The sequence below is a fragment of the Schistocerca cancellata genome, chromosome 4 (assembly GCF_023864275.1).
Source record: "Schistocerca cancellata isolate TAMUIC-IGC-003103 chromosome 4, iqSchCanc2.1, whole genome shotgun sequence".
Lineage (NCBI taxonomy): Eukaryota > Metazoa > Arthropoda > Insecta > Orthoptera > Acrididae > Schistocerca > Schistocerca cancellata.
Window position 1 is genome coordinate 807,355,904 of NC_064629.1, and position 20,147 is coordinate 807,376,050.

Genomic DNA, 20,147 nt, shown 5'->3' on the forward strand with positions numbered 1-20,147 from the left:
GCAGTCTTTACTGCCTATTTGCTAATAACTTGCTGTTTTGTGTGACATAAAATTAAATATAGGATACATAAAATGAGTAAAGACAAAAGACAAGCAAGCAGTACACATTTCTTCAATCCTTAAGTCCTAGCTTTTTTTTCGCTCTCTAATCATGCCACAGCTTTATATGGCGTACTTTCCTTTCTGGGAAAGAATCTATTACCTCATCAAAGTTCGTCAACGTTTTGCTACATGAAAAAACGAAATGTTGTTGTCCAATACTAGAATGCTATTAATACAAGTTGTACCCAAGACTGGTGTGGTTTCTCGATCTGATTACGTGTATTTTGTCACTGTCTGCTAGATAAAACGAAATAGCTGTTTTGGCACAAATGGTCATTTTTATAACATGACAGAATATAATTCACGAAGTACCAATATCAAATGCCTATTAGGCCTACTGCAAGCAAAAAGTTTTAATGTTAAGAAATAGTTTCACATTTCATTCATACTCTCCAGCTTCTGAAGCAGGGGAGCGAAAAGCAGTAGTACGAAATTTATATATAAATTTGGAATCGTCATATTGTTCCGTAATTTGTGAGAGTCCCCATTTCTTCTCCTTCCTCGTTCTGACAATCAATCTTGGCATCACTAATTCTGAAACTATTCCTGACAGTGTCAAAACTTATTTCTGGTTAACTTCACTAACACTGGCACAATCACCGGTTTAGTTATCCTGCATTTATTCTCCGATTAGGCGTTATTACATGTTCGTACAAGGCATTTTCCGCGCTACTCCCAGAATAGAACTTTAGCAGCGGCTAGCTGGGGACTGTATAACTGGACTTGGTAGTGTAGCGGACTGGCCAAAAATTTTCTGTCAAAATTTCATTTTCTTGGATACACAGAGAACACAATATGTAATTTTTGTTGCCTGTTATTCCTGCTAGTCGTTTATTTCCACTCTGGTAGTCTGAACCTATGGAATTCTCTAGTAATTATAACAACACTGATCATTTGTGAAACCAAACCAATCAACCACATAAACAGCGATTGGCATTCACCTGTTCGGCTTTATTCCGCTCAGCTCGTATAGACCCGTCCCGTTTTGTCTGCAGGAAAGTTTATTTCTAGATGCAACAGGGATTCCTCTGGCAGAGACACCACGTACCCTACGCACGCATTCAAAAATAAACTTATGATTCATTCAGAAATCAACTTAGAATTTGTTCAAAAATGTTCAAAAACCAACAGGGATGCATTCAAAATCATATGAGTAATCAATAGACCAACGTGTGCTGGATGCTTGGTGCTTTGTGAAACAAGGTCTTTTTCCTCAATAATATGAATTTGGCGCAGGCCTAACGTATTTTTCATCACTTATTAATCTGGGTGAAGATAGTTGTATGATACATTGCTGAGTCCTTTGTTCCTCACATTAACCCACTTTCACATTTATAATTTTATGCATTTGATTACATGTATAACAAGAACATTGCATACAATAGAGAAAATATAAAAATAATACTAGGTGTTTGTTTCAAAAAGATTCAAATGCTTCCACAAGACTATATCTTTCACATGAATGTAGATAGAAACTTGGGGTAAATTTTAACTTTTAACTTACGGATAGGAGTACTAACTCTTTATTTTCAAAAGAACCATATGATTTTACACGCATGCACATACAAATCTGGGGCACTTATTACAACTCAGTTTAGAGTCAAAGTTTTTAGTTATGTTTCATAAAAGTTCAATGTGTCCTTACCATGTGCATGACAAATACCCAGATGATAGCCAAACTTGTCCTGTACTCCAGATGCCCATAGACAACAGTTGTCTTGTCTTGTGTGTGTGTGTGTGTGTGTGTGTGTGTGTGTGTGTGGGTTTCTTTCTTCACCTGATAAAGGACACTGCCTGAAAGCTGAATAATGAATAATATCCAATGGTCTACTTTTTACATGTGCCTGCCTGTCACTCAATGCCTCCTTTATGTGTTGAGTAACTATTTAGCCTAACCCATATTGTTATTGTCACTACATTCTTCAGCTTACATTATTTAATTTTTCCATACTTTTTGGAGCATGTCTGAAGTTGTCATATTTGATGTCGTTTCTAAGGAGCATCAAAGTTCTCCCAGAGTTGTTGGAAGGGGAGGCATATAGACAGAATCTTTCACAATGTCCAAAGAAAAAAATCACACACAGTGAGATTAGGTGACCTTGGACACAAATTGTGCATAGGTGACCTTGGAGATAAATGGTGCAATGTGAGAGCCGTATGCTCCTTACACTGTATGAGGTACAGTACCACACTCTTCGACGAAAATCACATCACACAGTTGCAATTCAATCACACCTGTTGCTGCAAAAAGCCTTTTGGTGCTGTACTACAATCCTCTAGACCTGACACACATAAGAGCTAGCTGGTTGCATCGGGGAAGCCGGTATCAGCAACCACATGAAGTGGTAGCATACAAATGGCATTAAGGTAAACCTCTGACTTTGATCCATAAATTGAGATTGAACTCAAATTTCTGTCTTCACACATAGTCTTGTGAAATCAGATGAATCTTTTGAAACACCCTGTATATTTCAAAACAGAAAGTTGATATAAAATAGTACATATTTGACACTGCACTGTTTGTGTAGTACTCTCCACACAGTCTGGAATTCATCACTGAGTTTCAAATGAAACATGCCATGTTGTTTCAAATACAACATTAAAGTACTGAAAGAAATTATTTGGATAATGAAGTGAGGTTATTGAAGCTAGGATGTTATTCTTCCTCATTGCATGGATGAGAAAGATGTTTTCATTAAGGAGGTAGCAGAAACACAGAAAAAAGCTAACAGAGACAGATGTGAAAGACACAGATTATGATTAAAAACAAGTGAAGTTAAAACTCCTGTCTGGGTATCTTGATTCAAATTTTTCACAGTAACCTAAAGCAGTCATCAAGCTGAAGATTGTTTTGAGCATCACTGTGTAGGTAGCCTGAATTAAGTTTGCTGAATGTCATGGTGATTCCTCAACAAGCCATAACATTTTTCTTCCCCATCCTAGTCCAAATAAGTTATTACTCCACTGAGACAGCAATGACAACAACATGTTGAACACAAACTTCCTTTCTTCCAAAGTAAAAAGTGACAATGTGCACAAACCAAATGGGTAGTAGTATACATCAGTGCGTTCTGCGTATGTTGTTATCACCCCTGCTCCTATAAGCATAACAAATGCACACTCAATCATCTACAGCTTATGATATTTGTCACTGTTCATCTCCCGCTCTCCCTGCAACCTTCACTGCCACACATATTAAACAACAATCACTCGGCCTCTGAGAGCTACACATACACAAACAGATCAAAGGTGCAACCATAGTATGACATCTCCCAGAACACACTGGAAAACCATCTGCAGGTTCGTACATGGGCCTCTCGTGTGAAGCCTGTAGCCCAGATGACAGCAAGGTAGTTTACACAACAAGGAATGTCCTGAATCAACTGCTCTAAATATCAATGACAAATTCCTGGCGCAGACTGGTAAAGCACAAAAGGGGCGTTGAACTCCAAGCAAGTCCGAGAAGCATGGCAACTGCAGGTAAGCATCACCCAAGTTGATGTGTCAAAAATATTGGTGCCCCAACAACTTCATCAGCAACTCCTCTGGGCGTGGAACTGGATACGAATCCGTGACACTTGGCATGTTGACCATCTTTAAAATCGCTACATAGACACACAGTACCATCAGGCTATTGAATCACCAACACAGGGCTGTCCCACAGACTCGACGAAATAGGAGAAACAATGCCCTGATTCTGCCAATGCAACAATGTAGCCTTTACCTTGCCACTCATGGAGAAAGGAATGGTGCAGAGGGAACAAAATTTAGGCACCGCTGACAGCTTCAAGGAAACGTGTGCCTCGAAATTTTCTGATCAACCCAAGGTATTCTCAAACAGCTGTTAGTCCTTGCTGACTAAGATCTTTGGTTGACGAGTTGTGCACATTCAGAGCTCACGTAAAGATACGTGTTTTTTGTATAATAACTATTAATTAAGGCAATATTCTATCGTTAATAAGTAAATTGTAAGAGATCTATTGAAGTTTTCATTTTTATTTGTGTATTTTTCAGAAAAAGACAACATTTCATAGATGCAAATTTTGGCATAAGTTTTGTTTACATTGTCGTATGCTGTCAGTTACCATCACACAATGCAAGATGCCTGTGGTTACTAGTGTCAGAGAGGCACCTTTTTCAGGTTAGAATCAAGTTTCAGGCATCCTGTTTTGAAAGAAGTAACTACAACAGAAGAGCCACACAAGAATGCACGGAAAAGTAAGGTTAGTTTATTCCACCAAAATATTAGAGGATCGAGTAATAAGGTAGAAGAGCTTCTTGCCTGCTTGCAAAATTTAGAGGAAAAGATAGATGTACTGTGCCTGTCTGAGCGTCACATAAGCACCAGGTTAGATAAGTTACATATAAAAGACTACAGTCTAGCAGCTTACTCATGCAGAACTAATATGAGAAAATGATGAGTTGTTGCATGTATTAATATAGAACACAAGTTCAAATGCATTGACACACATAGATTGTGTAGTGATCAGCACAAAGAAGTGTGTGCTTGTGAATTAATGCTGAAAAACAGTTCACTTTTAACTGTAACAGTATATAAATCTCCACTGGGAAATTTTGCATTATTTAAGAGGAACCTGGATTCCTTACTGTGCTGTCTGTCAGACATCAGCAAGCAGATAATAGTCTGTGGTGACTTCAATGTAGATTTTCTAAAAGATTCTGATAGGAAAAATGATCTGGAAACCTTATTTGGATCCTAGAATTTGCTCTCAGTTGTTAAATTTCCAACATGGGTGTATAAAGACAGTAGGTCCCTAACCGATAATGTTTTCTTTGATGAGGCACAAAGCAAAAAAATAACTGTTTACCCAGTAACAAACACTCTCTCTGATCATGGTGCACAGTTAGTCAGGATAAATGACATAGTGCCTTACAGTGTGGACACACCTCAGTGGAAGTCAGTCAGAATCATTAATGACTACAAGGCAAATGTTTTTATGATTAGTATACAAGAAACAACCTGGGATGAAATTTATAACGAACCAAATGCCCCTATAAAATTTAATCTATTCTATGATAAATTCATATTAGTATTTGAAAATAGTTTTCTGGATAAGCAAATCAGAAGGGATTTTAAACAGCCATGTAAAAAACCATGGATCACTAAGGTGATTAAAGTATGTTTTGAAAGGAAAAGGGAAATGTATCTTTTGGCAAGAACAAGTAGAAACCCTGCAGTAGCTGCACACTACAAAAACTACTCAAAATTACTAAGAAAGGTTATTAAAAAATCAAGGAACATGCACATAATGTCAGCAATCAGTACATCTAACAACAGAGTTAAGGCAATATGGAATATAGTAAAGCAAGAGACAGGACAACCAACCACACAAAAGGATAATACCACTACTGAATTGAATCGAAGGGTTATAAATGACATGTCACAAGTAGCAAATGTATTTAATAATCATTTCTTAAATAGAGTAGAAAGCATAGGGACCAACAGTTCAAGAGAAAGATCACAGCAATATGTTGAAGAAGTAACTCTCATAAAATTACCACATATGAATGTACCTGTGGTGTCACCGCCAGACACCACACTTGCTAGGTGGTAGCCTTTAAATCGGCCGCGGTCCGTTAGTATACGCTGGACCCGCGTGTCGCCACTATCAGTGATTGCAGACCGAGTGCCGCCACACGGCAGGTCTAGACACACTTCCTAGCACTCGCTCCAGTTGTACAGCCGACTTGCTAGCGATGGTTCACTGACATATTACGCTCTCATTTGCCGAGACGATAGTTAGCATAGCCTTCAGCTACGTCATTTGCTACGACCTAGCAAGGTGCCATTACCAGTTACTATTGATGCTGTAGAACATGTACCGTCAAGAGCGATGTTCACCAATTACGGATTAAAGTTAAGTATTCCAGCAGCTACGTACGTTTTTTGCTAGTATAATTACCTTGTCCTGTTCCAGACCTCACGCCAGCCTGCGTGAGCTTAAACACGTGCCTTTCGGCTTCCTCATAGGGGGTTGGCTGTCTTGCCAATCCACTACAGTACCATCAATTTCTACTTCTGAAATAAAGAATAAAAGCTCTTCTGGTTTTGATGGTGTTTCCGATAGAGTACTAAAGATTTGTTACCATATAATAAGTCTGGTATTGTCTGAAATATGTAATGCATCACTAACTCAAGGCATTTTTCCAGAGAGACTAAAATATGCCATTGTTAAACCCCTCTTCAAGAAAGGTGATACGAGAGACGTCAGTAAATACTGACCTATTTCACTGCTGACATCATTTTCCAAAATTTTTGAGAAGGTGATGTATTCTAGAATAGTATCTCACCTTGGCAACAATAATATCCTCAGCAATCACAGTTTGGGTTTCATAAAGGTTGCTCTACTGAAAATGCCATTTACATGTTCACACACCAGACATTACAAGCATTAAATAACAAAATACCAATAGGTATTTTCTGTGACCTATCCAAGGCATTTGATTGGGTGAATCATAGTATACTACTAGATAAATTGATGTTTTATGGGATTGATGGTATAGCCAACCAATTGATCATGCCATATCTAACCAAAAGAATGCAGAAAGTTGTACTTAGTAGTAATTCAAACAAGAGAATCCAGGGACATAATTCTGACTGGGGAGAAATCACGTATGAAGTTCCCCAAGGCTTAATATTAGGTCCACTAATGTTTCTCATATATGTAAATGTTCTACCACCTAATATACAACAACCAGAATTAGTACTTTTTGTAGATGATATCAGTATTGTAATCACTCCCAGTATATACAGAAATGGAAGAAATGGTGAACAAAGTTCTCAAAAGTATCATTGACTGGTTTTCTGCGAATGGTCTCACCCTGAATTTCACAAAGACACATTATATTCAGTTCTGCACCTCTAGGGCTACTGCACCAGTGATAAGTGTAGCACATGGTGATGAAATAATACATAGGGTAGAAATTTCAAAATTCTTAGGTGTCCACAATGACAAGAATGTAAATTGTAAAAAAACATTTTGGAACTTTTAAAACAACTTAGTTCAGCCACATTTGAACTTAGAATCATAGCGAATTTTGGGGGAAGAGAGAGATCAGTAAGTTGACATATTTTGCTTAATTTCATTCAGTAATGTCATATGGAATAATGTTCTGAGGTATCTCATCTTTACGAAAGAAGGTCTTCATTGCCCAAAAACGTGCTATAAGAATAATATGTTGTGCTCACCCGCGATCATCTTGTAGGTATCTGTTTAAGGAGTTGGGCATTCTCACTACTCCTTCACAGTGCATTTATTCCCTCACGAAGTTTGTTGTAAATAATCCACTACAGTTCAAAAGGAAAAATGAGGTACATAATTACAATACGAGAATAAAAAATGACATTCATTAATCAACATTAAGGCTGTCTTTAGCACAGAAAGGGGTGCACAACACTGCAACAAAAATTTTTGACCACTTAGCCAGTGATATAAAATGTCTGACAGACAGCAAGGTAAAATTTGAAAATAAATTGAAAAAGTTTCTCCTTGACAACTCCTCCTATTCCGTAGAAAAATTTCTATGTTCGTAATGTGTGAAAAGTGGTGGGTAGGAATTGCAAACTCAGTCTGTATATCTTGTTTTCAGTTCAGGAAAAAAAAAATTATTATATGGTGATGTTTAGAGTACAAATTGATTACAAATTAATTTGCAATATGAATGTAAAATGACTCATTCCACATCATGACGATTTATCGTGCAAAATTATCCATGGAACATGAAAGTAACTACCTACCTAACTAACTATAACAGCAGTAAGAAGTCCAAATCTTGAAAAGAGACTGACTGAGACACAAAATGGACTTCCATCAACTATCTGGAAGCCAAAACCAGAAAAAACATCTAGCCTAAAAATATTTTGCGCCAACAGGGAATTGGCCACTGACAATATAAGTTGACATTCCACATTCTTATAATGTGCAGAGATGGAGAAATGTCTCCTCAAAGGTATACACTGTTTACTGCAAAGCAGAACATGACACAGCGACTGTTGCAATACTGAGCAGCTCAAAAGCCTGTATGTATCTAAGCTGATGAGGCTGTCAGTCACTCCTGTGTCTATGTGAAATTCAGCTGGTCACCCAGTCACTAACAATGTCAGAAAAATATGCCAGGCAACAAGTATGGAGCACCAGGGACAGCCCTAGGGTCCAATGAAAACATAGAAGCTTCCAATGACTGACCATGGCTCTTCGAATGTCACAAACCATTGCAAAATGACCTACCTGGCAGTAGATCCCACATATGGCCTCCACATGCAGGCAGTCTCGTCAAACATGCACCAAAAGACAATCAGGGCAAGAATGTCAGCTCGCCTAATTAGCGGAAGGAAAGCATTCCCAAGGACCAGAACAGTGCCACGGCAGGGAAGTACTGTGCCGCAACCAATGTGAACCTGCTGATATCGACACTGGTGAGACAGGCAGTGCCACGATGCCTCTGGATTGGAATCATAAATGGTGTCAACACATGGCGACTCGGCTGGAGGGAAGGCAACCTGGAGAACCCTATGGGGCACTGAGGGCTGCTTACCATGAACACCTAATTGTGTCACCTGCCAATTATCAGAAAAAGACATCCCTTACTGCTGCCGTAATCTCACGTTATTCTGAAATCTGGGCAACATCAGTTAAAGAAGGGACGGACACGGTCATGCCCTAGTCTGGACATCAAGATCAGGTGCTAACCGACCATCACATCCTGTATTAGTGACTCTGCATATGAGGTGGCACATTTGGGTCACTCAAAATGACACTTGCAAGCAAGACCCTGCAATTTGGTGATGAAGGCGGCACAGGACAAGCCAGGGCAAATGTGGTGCTTGTTAAACTGCAACCATGCTGTCACCACATATGTTTGATGTCTGAAATACTGTGAAAGCAACTGACAAAGACCATCAATGGGTAGTTTCTCGGGCTCAGTGGAGGGCTTCAATTTTCTCAGAACTTAATATAAACTTGAATTGCTGGTCAACAACAAGGTGGCTTTATCGACAATAAGCCATTGTGGCACAGCAGCAAGAACCAGTGCAAGAAATTTTCCCACCTACCCATAGACTCACTGAAACCAGCAAATGTTGGCAGGGAAGAAAATGGTACACCTAGCACCTAGCCTGTCATCTGCAAGGCACAAGTGTGAAGGAATTCCGCATTCTGGTTTAGCAGCGCCTGCATCTTCTCATGCTGCTGCTGCTCCTTCTGTAGGTGCAACAGTTCCTGTGAGCTTTGTAGAAATGTCAAGTCCATGGTGGCCCAAGATTAACACTATGAAAAGGGAAGAAATAAAACAGAAGTGTCATACATGTAAGAACATTCTTCTCTACCATTTTAGTATCTGCAAAGGCATGGCAATGTCAGAAGAGAAAAAAACAGTGTCGGCACAAAGTACTGTATGAGCTGGTAGTGGCTCAAAACAAGCCAAGGAACAGAACCCTGAAAGAGTAAATGAAAGCTCACTGTGCAAGTCAATCTATGGGAAAGCAGAGAGTCTGAAACCACGTAGAATTGTGCACTGGTATGAACACAACATATGACAGGAACAGGCAGCTGATGGCTGAGCACATGGAAATGGCACATGGTACGAGGCACAAGACAAGGTCAGAGGGTGGTTTACCTCAGAGTTAGAACTGCCCCTGCCTGGCTTACCGCCAAATGCAGGCAAACACTTCCATCAGCAGGTATGACCATACAACATGTCACATGCAGCCCCCCACCCCAATGGTAGTTTTTCGCACTAGTCCGTTGCGTTATCCATGCCAGCTCATCTGCCTCCATCACAATGTCAGGTGGGGGGGATATCAAAATTATATGTTTAAAATATGTATACTGAAACAGTTCACACATATGTGCATCAATTCATGCTAGACTACTGTGGTAAGAAAAGTGATGATTGGCTGAAAAGAAAAGCTACCAAAGATTATATGTGGGTCAGTTATTTTGGGGGGAAAAAAAAAGGCACTGACGCATGAAGTGAAAACACACAGGACAATAATGTGTCATCTGATTCAAAATATTGCTCACATCTTGCAATTTTTCTGGGATGCACAAGGGGAAATACTGAAACAATGTACAAACACAAATGCTCAACAGTACACAGCACTTGTTGCAGTGAGATATTGCATAATAATCTGAAAGATGGTGATGCAATAAAACTGTTGGGCCCTTTTGTTGATAAGTGTGTTAATGTTGAATGATTCTTTTAACACACTGATAACCTCAAAATCAGAGTTTTGAGTTACTGGAGGCTCATTCATACAGTACTTATTTTGTTCCCTTGGACCAATAACTGTCTGGTTCCTTGAAGAATGATTAAGGTATAAGTGAGCTACTACACAAAAATCAACATACACATTCCTCCAGACAAATTAGAAAAAATTTGCTACAAAGGCACATGCAGAGCAACAGACAGTGCAACAAGACGAATGAATTGCATAGAAGATTGAATTTATGACCAGTTTAACACATGGGAAATATGGCTACAGACAGATATTAGCAAATTTCAATTGCACACTTGAACATTCTAAGGGCTGCACAAGCTGCAAATAAACTTTTTCTGGCAGAAATGTGCTTTGACATTTGTCTCTGAAATATGACTTAAGCTGATAGCTTGCAACATTATTTCTCATTCAATAAGTTAGATACAAAGTGTTATGACAACTAATAAAAGAGCACTTTAGTACTGCCATTTATAATAGTTGACAAAAGCTCACACAGACTTCTCAGCTGGATTCCATTATTTCCTGCCCAATAGTTCCAGTTACACATATTGCCATGAAAATCTTGAACAAAAGCACCTAAAAGACTAACAGGCCAACATTTTCTTGGTGTGCTCAATCACCCAAAATACTTCCAGTGTGATCTACCTCTTTACTGGGATCGTTAATCATAAACAACCACCTTCTATTAAAATTTCTCAAACTTAACCCTAGCAGCCCTACTGTTGCTAGTTTCAGACCCGTCAACTTCTCAATACCTTCAACATTCTGCACAAAATCAGTTTCACTCATCATATTCTCAGGCGATTAAAGGAGCCTCTACTCACCACAATCCCATGTTTCTTATGTATCAATAAAGGAAATATATCCCTATCTAGTGCCTTGTGAAATACATATTCAGCAGATTCAACTGTGTTAGTCTCATATACTAAAATCTAATCCACAATCATTTCTCCTTCTAAAGGTTTTTCTTCAGATACTTGATACAGTTATAAACATTTGTAGCTTTGTTATAGATTATGTAAGGAAATCCTACTTCCCACGCAAAATCTCTTTCAGCACGTCACATTCAGATATACTGATCACATTTCCATGATATGAGGCTAGCTCAGAACTAGCCTGTCCTGAGTCTTTGACAAATTTAGTATTTCTCAAATATGTTTTACTTGGCCTTTTTTTCTAAACAGGATGTTACATTCTTTAATGTTACAAATTTCCTGCTGATTATTCCATCAAAACTTCAGTACACATAAAATCTGTTGGGCTATCTACACATGAAGAAAGTTCCCCACAGTTTATGCACAGCAATGCTCAAACAACAGGTAGATGGTTTCGATACAGATGGTGAAAGAAAATTTTTTATCACCAGTAAATGACCGGCAGGGGAAGAAGAGATGGTCATATCAAGTTCCTGATTACCAGCCTATGAATAAAAGGCATCCAAATGATGCAAACACACACTGACACATACCAAGTCAGAGAAAGGCCACAGCAAATCATCTCAATTGGAACTTTTGCCAGGAAAGAAATATAGAATTCCTAGACTGCCTCTATACTGATTAAAGAGTAGGGACCTACTTTCTCTAAAGCTATGGCTTCTGTGAATGTTGACATAACAAGCAAATATCTTGTACCCTTGCACTTAAAGGTCATACTTGCGTGACTGCTATTTATACAGAATAACTCCCTCTTCCATATGCCTTGCACCATTAACACACATCTGATAAGCAAAATATGTAGCATACTATCCACACCACCACTTCCTCCAAACCAGTCCACTGGCATTACATATTATTTGCTGGAACAACATGCAAGATTGAGATATTCACTCTGCAGAAGAGTGTGCTCTGATGTGAAACTTCCTGGCAGATTAAAACTGTGTGCCGGACCGAGACTCAAACTCGGGACCTTTGCCTTTCGCAGGCAAGTGCTCTACCAACTGAGCTACCCAAGCACAATTCACGCCCCATTCTCACAGCTTCACTTCTGCCAGTACCTCGTCTCCTACCTTCCAAACTTTACAGAAGCTCTCGCAGAAGGTTCGCAAGAGAGCTTCTGTAAAGTTTGGAAGGTAGGAGGCGAGGTACCGGCAGGAGTGAAGTTGTGAGGACGGGGCGGGAGTCATGCTTGGGTATCTCAGTTGGTAGAGCACTTGCCCGCGAAAGGCAAAGGTCCCAAGTTCGAGTCTCGGTACGGCACACAGTTTTAATCTCTCAGGAAGTTTCAACATGCGAGATTAATCACATATTACATTGCTGAATTTTCAGTAACTTATTTTTTTCACAAAGCTTTAGACTAACTGTGAAATAAAAAAAAGACATAGACAGAGAACTTGTAAATGTTTTTTAACACATGCATGGTGATTTTTGTATAATAAGTTCATTTTGACTGCATTTTGTGAAGTTAAACTTCATGTCGCATGTATGCAGCACTGGGAACAAAAGGGTTCACCACAACCACCAAAAAACAGTAAGTAAGAATGTATGGTCAAGATCAAACCACTTCTGTTGCTGAACAGGATCATCTATTTGCTACACACTAAGCATAACAAAGGTTCATAACACTCCAATTTTTTTGTTACCACATTCATCTACAGTCTAGACCCCTTTAAAAACTGGATTATCAAAAGAGATACAAGAGATTCAGAGATGACCTGCAAAATTGTAAATGTAGCACGGAGAAACAGCTCCACTTGTTTCTTCTTTGTATTACGTACTTCATACATATACATTAAGTATCCACATTCTTGTTATGGCTGTAATTTTGTGAGTCATATTGTTCAGAGAATAATTTATACATGGTTGGTGATAACTATATTTTCTTGAAGGGAAGATTCAAATTTCACTTGTGGAAACAATGTGTGCTTAAAAATTCAGCCCCATAAATAATTATTTTAGGATTGACCTACTCCTCGAAAGCCCTATTTCTGTACTATGCAAAGAACATTTCATCTTTTATCAAAATTTGGATTTTATGGAATATTATTACTAAAAATGTTGCATAATTATTCAAATTTTAAAAGTCAACCTTTTCAAAATTCCAGTGTTGCTGTCTTGTAGCTAAAATTTTTCTATTTATAGAAAAATGTGAACTTTCATCACAAAAACATGTACTGAAATTATCAAAGCATAAAATCTGACTTCCTAGAAAAATTTTGCTGGGCTTTAATAGAATACAGGTAGAAAATTGCATGCTTAAAAATCCTCCCCAGAAATTAGAACCTTGAACAGCTAATGTGAACGGTGCCACAGTTTGTCTAGGCTGAATATTTCTTGAGTATGGTTCCTGTTAGCAGTCAGCACTAAGTCACTGTCATGTGCAGTTACTTGCCTGAAATCTGCATTGAGTACTGCATGAGTGAAGTTCCATACAGTCAGTGGACTGTATTCAAAGAAATTGCTGCTCATGTGTAAATTAGACTTTTTGAAGTTTTAGTACACTGCTGACCTACTTTGTGATAATTTTGGAAGTTGTGATGGGTGGGACAGTAAATGTGCTTTAATTGGAAACAAATATCAAAGGTGACAACTTGAATATTTAAAATTGTTTAAGTACCTTGAAGTTCCAGTGTGTCACTGCGCAAGAAATAGAAATTATGACAGAGGTAAGTAAGGTCAGTAATGATCCAAATTTATCACACATTTATTTAGCGTGTGAGCATCATGGAAACGGTTTACAAAATTCAATAAGAGCATCAGAATGATGCCCTTTAACCACAGAGAAACAACTTGTTAGAAAGTCTTACAGCAAGATTTCATGACTAGTCACAAAATATACAATTTCCTTCATGACATTTTGCATAATGACCATTATATTAAAATTAAAGGAATCCATCTTAAACACGGGAGCACCAACAACTACTTTTCCCTTATATCATCCTTCGGTAAAATGATACTGGTACAACAGGTACCCTCCACACAGTGGATAGTAGCTTGCAGAGCAGAGATGTAGACATGGACAACTTTTACATTACTTGTCGATGGTGAGTAATGAAACTACAAAGAAATTATGTTAACATATGTGTGGAAACTGTATAAGCCTTAAAAGGAATAGCAGCTGGCTTGCAACAAAAGAAGTGCAACCATTTTCCAAACATGATGGAATTCTTTTACCTTCAACTATGGAATGAATTCCACTCACTTTTCTTTTACTAACTGGTTTCCTATATTTCATCATGTTAAAAAGCAAAGTTTGTCAGCATGAAAAGTGAGAATCTTGTTCAGCATTTAGTTCTTGCTTCTTGTGAATGAAAACTGTTGCCTGCATGCACCACATCAGACTGTCCACATACTGACTGCCTGCCATTCCCAATTCAGAATAAATTCTAGCTCATATAATGCCAGGTACATCAAGCTGACTGTTTTGTATGACTCCTTAGAACAGTGGATTTTGGAAAAAAAATTTCCATACTGTCGAGAACAAGTTTCTCATTAAAATATTATACAGTTCCTTATAGGCCAAACACAAAGGTAGTGTTCAGAATTATGCAGTTTATCAGGTGGCTTTGCACAGAATAAAGCTTCTGAAGAGGCCAAGGAAAATAAGTGTCAGCACAGCTCACAATACAAATAGTGCAATGTACAAAACCTGGCAAAATTTGATAGTAAATCGAAGCAAATAGAATGCAGTGCATTGGTATTTAACACACTGATAAAACAGAGCTACATGGCATAGAAGAACCAGCAGCAAGGCAATGACACTAAACAACAGGCAAATGCCTGAGAATTACAATGAGAATAACCTACTCACAGGCTTTTTATAGACCTTTATTGTCATCATCAGAGCTATGGCCCAAGAAGATGCAGCTTCTGTGCTAGGTGAAGTTGACACACTATGTGGCAACTTGTCTCACGTTACTGTGAAACACTGCATTGCTTGCTTCCACGTATGAACCTCGGAAATTGCACTAAATGGAGGCTTACACGTTTTGCCCACATACCTGTGATTTTACAGATTTCGCAACAGATTAAACAGACTGCTCAAAAAAGGTAAGAAATTTAAAACTGATCATTCAAGCATTAAACTGGATATAATATTTAAACAGCTGGCTATTAGCTAAAAACTGAGTTTTTATTTACAAGCAAAACTACCAGAATGTCTTACAAGAAACCACAAAGTTTTCTTACCTATTAAGAGCATTTATGTACAGCCGAGAATACATTCCCTTTCCAGGGCCACCAGCACTGAACGAGTTGCCTCCACCCATCATCAAATTTAAAACACACAGTGAAATGAAATCTGGATCTGCATACGGGAATGCATTGAGAGCAATGACCACATGTGCTAACTGTGGAAGATCCGCATTAGCATATGTCGGTATTTCACAGCAGTCCTGTGTACGAAAAAGGCATAGAAAATTCAACAATAATATACAACCAGTGTGTCTTTCATCTACAAGCTGCAAAATAATGAAATATCTTGCATACAAACATGACCAGAAGTCAACTTTAGATTTCAGTATTCATATTACCAATCTGAAACACATTTACAAAATACAGGTATTATTTGACAATATTCTTTAAAATATATATGTGGCTGAGGAGATAGCTCTGCAAGATTCTATATATGTGGAAATGAACACATTATACTGTAGTTCACATGCGACAACCAATGACCTTGTAATGGTATTACAATAAAACGATCTAGGGATATGAGAGACACAGCTATAGGATACAAAGGAAAGAAAGAGATAAATTACTGGCAGTACCAGGAAATTTCAGATTATCTTCAATTCCATGAAGAAATATAATACCACTACTCCCTTGATAATGGACAAGATCTTTAGAAGTTATTATGTAGCTAGTACACAGAGCTTTTCTGATAATGATAAAGTCATCATCATGCCCTCACAACAATCACGGGAAAATAAAAAACCATCAGAAATTAAGAGTGTTTATGGACACTACTGTTAGCTATCGCGCAGAGAGAATATTACGGGAATCAGCTGACAAAAATACATAAAACATAAATTATAATTTTAACAATGCCATCAGTTTTGCCTAACAGATTTAAAGTACTTGATATGTGGCGAAAGGACATGGTATGGTGCAGTAGTATGAGAACAGCATTCAAGAGGGAAGTCATTAATGCCTTTACTAGATTATTTTGATGTGAGCATAGTTAAAATATTTAAAATAGCATTCCAAGTAGTTACTAACGTAACCTGATCCACTCCAATCAGCTTCAGCTTCAGATCCACACACACACACACACACACACACACACACACACACACACATAAAGAATATAATAAATAAAATGCAATCTGTAGTCAAATGATAAACACATACAATTAAAATAATTATATAGTAGCTAAAAGAAACTAACAGAGGGCTGTGACTGGCTGACAGCTAAAAGATAAGAAAAGGATGTTCCAATAATTCTAACAACTTTTGTATAAGGTTAGATTTAATGTAAAATTTCAAACACAAACAACATATCTTGCAATCCACTAAAATAGTGATGTGGTAAACAATCTGTTGCCCTCTTGTCACAGTTCATTTAAAATATACCTTACAAAATCTACTACACAAGCACCACAGACTGGTGTGGCTTCTTATAGGAAGAGGAAGCCAGGTAACATGGGGCAGAGCCCTGTCTGGAGATACATAAAAATTACTTTATCTTGCCTCAATGGCAGGGGGGGGGGAGGGGAGGAATGCTTCTTGTTCCACAACTACAGCCACTCTTCCTCCCACTGAAACATGACCCAGAACTCATTTTCCTAAATATTAATGTGTCTTGGAAAACAGCAGCCTGACACATCCTGCTCCCATCTTTGCAGAGTACACGCTATAGACAGCCTACGAGGCACTCGGAGAAAAACTAGAAGAGGAATTTAGTGGGGCAACTATATCTTACTTATCGCAGAGCTATCAAGGTCACATATAATACTGTACCAAATACAGTGCATTTACTTGGTAAACAAATCTTAAGGATATATACACAGAGAACCAAAGAACAGTTCTGTAACATGATCTGCACCAAGCACCACTAGGTCCTGCAGGGTGCCAGAGACTTTGAAGTTGACAATATTGTATACACGTGATTGCATCATACAGAACTGCAGTCAAATGACAAGTGACAATTCACACACCTCAACACAGAGGCTTGCCTCTGCTTCCAGCCTAACTCCAAATGGTGAACAGCAACAACAATTTTTGGATACGAAAGTATAAGCTGTGTATCTGTAGTCAAGCTGGGACTGCACAAAAGTTTGTAGAATTGATCAAGATATATTCCGTCTGCTCCCAAGACCAGTGAGAGAGGTACTTTATAACCTGTTCAATGTGTTTCTGACTGTCTTTAATTCTTGAGTGAGCACGCCTATGTATCAAGTGCACCACACACGAATAAAATTGTTTTGCACTATTTCACTGTTGTTTCACACCTGTGAGCCCATACCTACTCTTTCATTACTGCTTCAGCTGGTGAACAGTGGTAGAATGTGTTGTTATACATATAAATAAGCAGCAGTAACATAAAATAATCAGCAAGCTAAGTCAGAAAAAAATTACAGACTGTACAAGAAAATGACCCACATTACAAGCTAGCACCACAATCCCACAATGAGGCAGGTGTCTACGAGATAATGAGTAATCAAATAAGCAGCTGGTCGGGTTCTAATGCAATTGCGCTGTTTAATGCTTTGAACGGGTCATTACTGTGAGGTAAAACTGTCCATGACAACAGTGATATACCGAGAGTTTATTCCAATATTGTTTGATTAAACAGTGCTTTAGCTCATTTACGTAAGTTTATTTTACCTTTGTTTCGTTAAACTATGATTAAACTATGATTTTGCTCTTACATGTTTACCTTAGCAACATTAAGGCAGCTATTCTTTACACATGTACAAAGTACACTGGACGCAACCGCTCGTGTTACAAAAATTGGCGCACCTGCTCGAGGGTTAAATCCATCAGGTACAGAACAGTTCTGTAACACAGTCTGCATCAAGTGTCACTAGGTCCAACATGGTGTGAATCCCAAAAATTTATTCATGGTAGAATCTTGAATATTAACTTCACTGTAAGACGAGCAATAGTATAGAACGCTAAGAGACTGTGAAGTTGACAACTGACAAAGCTTCTCACTGAATATAAAATTCAGAACATGTTACTCATTTTATGTGATGGGAAGTTATAAGTGATGGAAATGATTAAAACTGACATACAAAAATTTCTCTGATGAAATTTAAAACCCGTGATATCTGCATGCACCTCAAATTACTCGAGTCATAACTGATGAGTAGCCACTGTAAAACTGCATGAGGAGCAGAATATAGAAAATTATTGTATGAACAATGAAAGCTGGATGGAAGACTGAACTGTCCACTTAATATACCTGATTGCTTTAGGAAATAGTTACAATAAAACCAAATCACTGAGGAAGACCATTTTCTTGTTTGAATCTCTCTGACAATGTCTGGAAAGCGCGGCCAGCAAGAAGATAAGGAAGCACTCTTAGAAGTACTGTTTGTGAAATTTTCCATGGCTATTATATCTCAAAGTAGTGTTGTAGATCCTTTCAAGATCGCAGACTCTAACTATGATGTGTAAGAAAGATAAAAGTATTGCTGCCTCCAGTATAATGAGGATGTCATGGATTTGTGATTAGTCCTGGACCCACACATGAAGCATTTAAGTAGTTCCTTGAATTCTAGGACACAGGACAGCCTTTCAAGATCGCAGACTCTAACTATGATGTGTAAGAAAGATAAATGTATTGCTGCCTCCAGTATAATGAGGATGTCATGGATTTGTGATTAGTCCTGGACCCACACATGAAGCATTTAAGTAGTTCCTTGAATTCTAGGACACAGGACAGATGCCAGTCGATTGCACATTCTAGTAGACAGTGAACCACACTAAAATAATTGCTGGCCAATGTAGAGACCTTCTTTGGTTTCAAAAAGAGTACCAAGATTATCACACTCCAAAATTTGTGGAAGTCTCCATATTTTACTAAAAACAGCAAGGAGAATTTCATTCATCTGTATTTTTGCAATATACTTTACAGCTTTCAATTCAGGGTGTATACGACCCGAGACAACTGGGAGATCCGGGAAAAACCCGGGAATTTTTTCATCCGGGAGAAAACTGGGAAAAACTCGGGAATTGTTTCGAATTCAGGGAATTTTTCATTGTTTTAGTTTTCAGTTACATTTTTGTGATTTTGACTGGTAAGAACCAATACTCTAACAAAGGATATTATTGTATCCCACTACTGCAGAATAATAATGCAGCAACAAAACATGAATGGGAGAAAAAAAAACAACCAAAAAACAAACTTAAGTTGCAAAGGAAATGCGCCATATACAACAACAAAACAGTGCTCATACAAGCATCTGCCAACAGTAAAGTGTGTCAAAGGCTTTAGGAACACTACACAATGCTTTATATCAACAAATTGCCTCCGATGAGCATGACGTGACAACTGTTTAAATTAGATTCGTTTGAGCAGTTGCGGGCGGGCTCTTGTGCATGCGCAGTTGAGTCGCGTATGAGTAGTACCTTCTCCCGATTCTGATTACAGCTCCCGATTCTGGTTACAGAAGTGTGGCTGGGCGCCAGTACTTAATATTGCCCCTGTTCGGAAATATCGTAGATCCAGGGCTAATGCACAGAGCCGTCCGAGTTGTGGTGGGGAGGTGGGTCGTCTCCATGTGACCTGTGTTTACGTTGAGTGATTTTGTTGTTTCCTCTTCATTTATTGCTCTCATGTTAAATGATAACAAAACGGATTTTTGTGGCCGGGAGCTATCAAATGAATTAAAATACGTTCGCATAATTACGGCAGGCTAAAA

General features: G+C 38.3%; 1 protein-coding gene across 1 annotated transcript in view; it reads right to left on the reverse strand.

Moving 5' to 3' along the window:
* LOC126184758 (mitochondrial-processing peptidase subunit alpha) overlaps positions 1-20,147 on the reverse strand; it is a 110,404-nt gene that overhangs the window by 25,411 nt on the left and 64,846 nt on the right. Inside the window, exon 8 of the mRNA XM_049927305.1 lies at positions 15,466-15,671. Coding sequence (XP_049783262.1) covers positions 15,466-15,671 — 206 coding nt within the window. The remainder of the gene's footprint in view (positions 1-15,465; positions 15,672-20,147) is intronic.